At 39.7% G+C, this 6155-nt stretch overlaps 1 protein-coding gene across 1 annotated transcript in view; it reads right to left on the minus strand.

The window, feature by feature from the left end:
* Positions 1 to 594: 594 nt before the first annotated feature.
* The window catches only part of LOC117953950 (prohibitin-2-like), a 27119-nt gene continuing 21558 nt past the window's right edge, over positions 595 to 6155 (minus strand). Inside the window, exons 5-6 of the mRNA XM_034887366.1 lie at positions 1988 to 2003; positions 595 to 603 (exon numbers count right to left, since the gene is read on the minus strand). Of these exons, the coding sequence (XP_034743257.1) occupies positions 595 to 603; positions 1988 to 2003 (25 nt within the window). The remainder of the gene's footprint in view (positions 604 to 1987; positions 2004 to 6155) is intronic.

Consider the following 6155-nt stretch of genomic DNA (forward strand, 5'->3'; position numbering starts at 1 on the left):
GGTCTATATAAAGAGACTTCAGATAGTAGTCTGCTGCCCTCTAGTGGACACAGCATCACACAGAACATTTGTTATTAAAATTTGGTTATTTTGCATTACAAATACAAATGAAAATGTAATTTAATTAAAAAATATATATATTTATATTGTGTATATTTCTTAATTTTTTTTAAAAGTTACAAAAATGTGATATATATAAAAATATATACAAACAATCACATTGTGACTTTATAAGAGGTTCGTGGACATCAGGGCTACAAATGAGGCATTGTTGTACATTTAAAACCCTTTTTTTAATACTTTAAAAAGTGTTATCTGAATTCTATTTTAAATCAACATAAATAATAACCAATTAAAAAATAAACAAAACACCAAGTAAATAACTTATTTGCTATTGTCAGATAATAATTAACTCATTTTATTTTATAATGAAAAACATTGAGTAAATCTAGGCTAGATGTCATTGTTAAATTACATTTTGTTTTTTATTATTTACAAATAATGACGTATGTGTGGAAAATAAGTATTTAACACACTGCTATTTTGCAAGTTCTCCCACTTAGAAATCATGGAGGGTCTGATGTCCTCGTAGGTTCATGTCCACTGCGGGAGACATAATCTTAAAAAACATCCAGAAATCACAATGGATGATTTTATAACTATTTATTTGTATGATACCGCTGTATATAAGTATTTGAACACCTGTCTATCAGCTTGAATTCTGACCCTCAAAGACCTTTTAGTCTGTCTTCAAAATGTCCCCCCCCCCCACTCCATTTATTATACTAAATTAAATGCACCTGTTTGAGGTCGTTAATCAGTAAGAATCCAACTACTGACATGGCCAAGACCAAAGGGCTGTCCAAAGACACTAGAGACCTCCACAAGGCTGGACAGGACTACGGGGACATGTCCAAGACCAAAGAGCTGTCCAAAGACTCTAGAGACCTCCACAAGGCTGGACAGGACTACGGGGACATGTCCAAGCAGCTTGGTGAGGACAGGTCCACTGTTGGAGCAATCATTAGAAAATGGAAGAAGCTAAACATGACTGTCAGTCTCCCTCGGACTGGGGCTCCATGCAGGATCTCACCTCGGGGGGTCTCACTGATCCTAAGAAAGATGAGAAACCAGCCCAGAACTACACGGGAGGAGCTGGTCCAGGACCTGGAAAGAGCTGGGACCACCGTTTCCTAGGTTACTGTTGGTAATACACTAAGACGTCATGGTTGGAAATCCTGCATGGTCCGGAAGGTTCCCCTGCTTAAACCAGACCATGTCCAGGCCCGTCTAAAGTCTGCCAACGACCATCTGGAGGATCCAGAGGAGTCATGGGAGGAAGTCATGTGGTCAGATGAGACCAGAATAGAACTTTTTGGTCATAATTCCACTAACCGTGTTTGGAGGAAGAAGAATGATGAGGACCATCCCAAGACCACCATCCCTACTGTGAAGCATGGGGGGGTAGCATCATGCTTTGGGGGGGGGGGTTTCTGCCCATGGGACAGGGCGACTGCACTGTATTAAGGAGAGGAGGACCGGGGCCATGTACTGGGAGATTTTGGGGACCAACCTCCTTCCCTCAGTTAGAGCATTGAAGATGGGTCGAGGCCGGGTCTTCCAACATGACAATGACCAGAAGCATATTTGCAGCTGTATCATACAAATAAATTGTTAAAAAATCGTGTTGTCCTTACAGTAGATATACTATGTGATTCTGAGTGTGCCCACCAGAGGGCAGCAGAGACCTGCTGCAGGTACTCTACCACAGAGATACCCAACCAGGGTACTTGTGCCCAATTATCTACATCTAAAGTACTGCATAAGCAGTTATAGTATCTATAGTACTAGTAGTAGATTGATTGATTTTTTTGATTGATGTATGAGAAACTTAAACATTTTATTTAATTAGTAGTGTTATATATATGGAACATTAATAAACTACTAAATGTAGTGGAGTAAAAAGCACAACAAAAAGTAGCAGAACATGGAGGAACCAGGGTCTGGTCCATTAACCCCGTCCTACCAGGGTCTGGTCCACTTGCCCCAGACTGTCTTTTTGTAGTAATATTTTGTCTTTTTAGGAATTCTGTTTCGTTTTCTTGTCATTTTGTGTCTTTTTGTAGCAATAGTCTGTCTTTATTAGCATTTTGTGTCTTTTTGGAATTTTGTGTGTTTTTGTAGTAATAATCTGTCTTTATTAAGCATTTTGTGTCTTTTTGGAATTTTGTGTCTGTGTAGTAATATTTTATCTTTTCAGACATTTTGTGTCTGTTTTTAGTAAAATTCTGTCTTTTTTAGGCATTTTGTGTCACTTTATAAAGCATTTTGTGTCCTTTTGTAGTAATATTCTGTCTTTATGGCATTTTGTAGCTCTTGATTATGCATTATGGATTAAACAAACATTTATAACATGTGTAATTTGTGTGAGAGGTGCCTTTTTTTACATTTTAACAACTCTGAAATAGTTATAAACCCGAGAATACACGCAAAACAGACGTAGTATGGAAGGAAAAAGATAATTAAGCAGAAGACAGGTGGGCGGAGTCAAGCGAGACGCTTTAACACTACAGTCAAAGTCTTACTTATGTAAAAGTACTAAATCTGAATCAGAAATACTTTATCAACCCACAAAGGGAAATGTTGTGTCACAGTATATAAATGTCAGAGTAGAAATATGAATAATGAAACATGAGGAGTGTGGATATGTACGGTGTTTACATAGTTAAGGAGTTGTAATGGTGAACAGTAATAATGAATAAATATTGAATTCCACAGAAATATAAAAATGTGCCTCCTACTTGGTGCACATCCAAATAGCAATAAAACTTAAAACACACACACATACACACGAAATGTCTTTTTTCCCTCTGTTGTAAAATCAGCTGTGGAGACAACAGCAAACAATTGACATAGACTGAAATGGTTGCTAATGGATACGAACTACCAGTGGCCATGTTTGTAAACGCAGCCAGGAAGTCTTTGATCTCTGTGATGTCATCTCTTTGATCTGTAATCAGTTAACGATGCAGCGGCTGTACCTGTCAGCTGTGTCTCCAGCTAGTCAGACACTGAACCAGCTCTGAGACAAACGATTATATCATCAACAGGATACAAGAGATCAGTAAAATAACCTGAGCACCTAAAGGCCTTTGTGAACTTATTGATATAATATTTATTGATATAAAGTTATAAATGTGGGCGTATCAGCGATGTTAAAAAGTGCTTCACTCTGCGTTCTGCTCAGAAATGTGGACGATGTTTAACATGGCGGCGAATGGAGGAAGATTGGGGAACTCTTGTCATTTGAAAGGTCGCTGAGCAAAAAATATAATTCGTATAGCATAAACGAGCACATAAGCTGAAACTAGACAAGAATACCTACGTTTTGATGTATAAATCGGCCATGACTAGTTAGAATTGTTGGCGTGGGAGCAAGTTATACAGAGAGAACCAAGATGATTTTTTTAATCCCGCCACTCTGTCCTCCACTCTAGCTCCGAACATTCCGCCACATACACACACATTGGAAAATCTGAGCCGGTCTGAAAACGGGACGATACGTCAACTGGGATTTGGGAGAAACCGTGCTTGATATCTGAACGCCCATTCAGCCCAATAAACGCAAAGGTCTGGTCTTCAATTTAAACTTGTAATCATGTTTCTACGTTAAAGTATGGCGATACAGCATGGTCCCAAAGAGGGGGGGTTTGGAGCGATGTTGAGGGATTTCCCAAACGTTTCCCATTCAAGTCTACGAGACATTCACAGTTTTGTGCCGATTTCGTGAAAACCGTGCAGCAAATCTCTAAGAAAAGTCATAGCACACCATTCACGCTCATTACACTAATTTCGATGTATTTTGTGTGCGCGTGTTGGCAACGCTCCGGGACTAGTAGCGGGACGTAAATCTGGTGGAAGAATAATAATAAGTATGGGCGATAATAGAATCAGTAGCAGCAGAGTATTACACATTATTGTTTAAGTCGGTGTTATTGCACAAAACCAATAATATACAGATAATATTGGCCTTTTTACGTTTTTGTCCCTTTTTTCAATGTTTGTCATCAATAAACCTCATTTATAGGAAATTCTACCTAATGTTTGAGTTAGAAAAGCAGAAATTAGGAATTATTGAGACTAAAATTAAAGGAATGGATGTTGATGATAATCACAGACTGGAATATGTCAACTTTTACTCAATACTATTTCAAAAACACTTCCATTTGTTTTACAATGCTATAAAATTGAATAAGACGCCCCAAAATTAATGAAAGTAGAGATTTGTACTTGGCAAAGAGCGTTGGGTGGAATCAATCATGTTATTTTGGGGAATTAAAAAGAACATTGATATAGGACAACGGGTCAATTTGACCCGAGGACAACAATTCAACATGTGTTCACATATACACACACGTTAGTGTAACGTGGGTGTTGGGACTCACCGATCCCAGCTGGGGGGTAACCTGCCAGTCTGGAGAGAGGACCAGATCTCAGGGACATGAAGAGAGGACCAGATCTCAGGGACATGGAGAGAAGACCAGATCTCAGGGACATGGAGAGAGGACCAGATCTCAGGGAAATGGAGAGAAGACCAGATCTCAGGGACGTGGAGAGAGGACCAGATCTCAGGGACATGGAGAGAGGACCAGATCTCAGGGACATGGAGAGAGGACCAGATCTCAGGGACATGGAGAGAAGACCAGATCTCAGGGACGTGGAGAGGACCAGATCTCAGGGACATGAAGAGAGGACTAGATCTCAGGAACGTGGAGAGAACCAGATCTCAGGGACGTGGAGAGGACCAGATCTCAGGGACAAGGAGATAGGACCAGATCTCAGGGACGTGGAGAGGACCAGATCTCAGGAACGTGGAGAGAACCAGATCTCAGGGACGTGGAGAGGACCAGATCTCAGGGACAAGGGGAGAAGACCAGATCTCAGGGACGTGGAGAGGACCAGATCTCAGGAACGTGGAGAGAACCAGATCTCAGGGACTCACCCTGATTTATAGACTCCCAGCAGGTGAGAACAATCCCCTAACAAGGTGGGCGGAGCCAGTCAATTAAGCACCAACTGACGGAGTCAGACACATTAACACAATTACATGAACACATGAACACACACACACACACACACACACACACACACACACACACACACACGTCCTAAGGTCTTAAATAGGTTTTAAAAAGTAATATCTCTGAAGGGTTAAGACACTTATTATTATTAAGTTTTTTTGATATTTGCATGTGCACCGAGTAGGAGGCACACTGATAACATTACTGAGGAATCTTCTGGTTTTAATTTTATTGTTTTTGTATTTTGTTATTGATTTTTTTATTGATTTTTTACTGTAACAGAGTATTTTTACAGTGGGGTATTAGTACTTTTACTGTAATAGAGTATTTCTACAGTGGAGTATTAGTACTTTTAATGTAATAGAGTATTTCTACAGTGGAGTATTAGTACTTTTACTGTAATAGAGTATTTCTACAGTGGAGTATTAGTACTTTTACTGTAACAGAGTAGTTTTACAGCTGGGAGGAGGCCTCGGGGAAGACCCAGGACTAGGTGGAGGGATTATATCTCCACCCTGGCCTGGGAACGCCTCGGGACCCCCCAGTCGGAGCTGGTTGATGTGGTCTGGGAAAGGGAAGTTTGGGGTCCCTTACTGGAGCTGCTGTCCCCGAGACCCGATACCGGATAAGAGGACGAAGATGGATGGATGGATGGATGGATGGAGTATTTTTACAGTGGGGTTTTAGTACTTTCACTGTAACAGAGTATTTTTACAGTGGGGTATTAGTACTTTTACTGTAACAGAGTATTTCTACAGTGGGGTATTAGAACTTTTACTGTAAAAAAGTATTTCTACAGTGGGGTATTAGTACTTTTAATGTAACAGAGTATTTTTACAGTGGGGTATTAGTACAACAGAGTATTTTTACAGTAGGGCATTAGTACTTTTTCTGTAACAGAGTATTTTTACAGTGGGGTTTTAGTACTTTCACTGTAACAGAGTAGTTTTACTGTGGGGTATTAGTACTTTTACTGTAACAGAGTATTTCTACATAGGGTATTAGTACTTTTACTGTAACAGAGTATTTTTACAGTAGGGTATTAGTACTTTTACTGTAATAGAGTATTTTTAC

Source organism: Etheostoma cragini, chromosome 12 (assembly GCF_013103735.1).
Source record: "Etheostoma cragini isolate CJK2018 chromosome 12, CSU_Ecrag_1.0, whole genome shotgun sequence".
Classification (NCBI taxonomy): Eukaryota; Metazoa; Chordata; class Actinopteri; order Perciformes; family Percidae; genus Etheostoma; species Etheostoma cragini.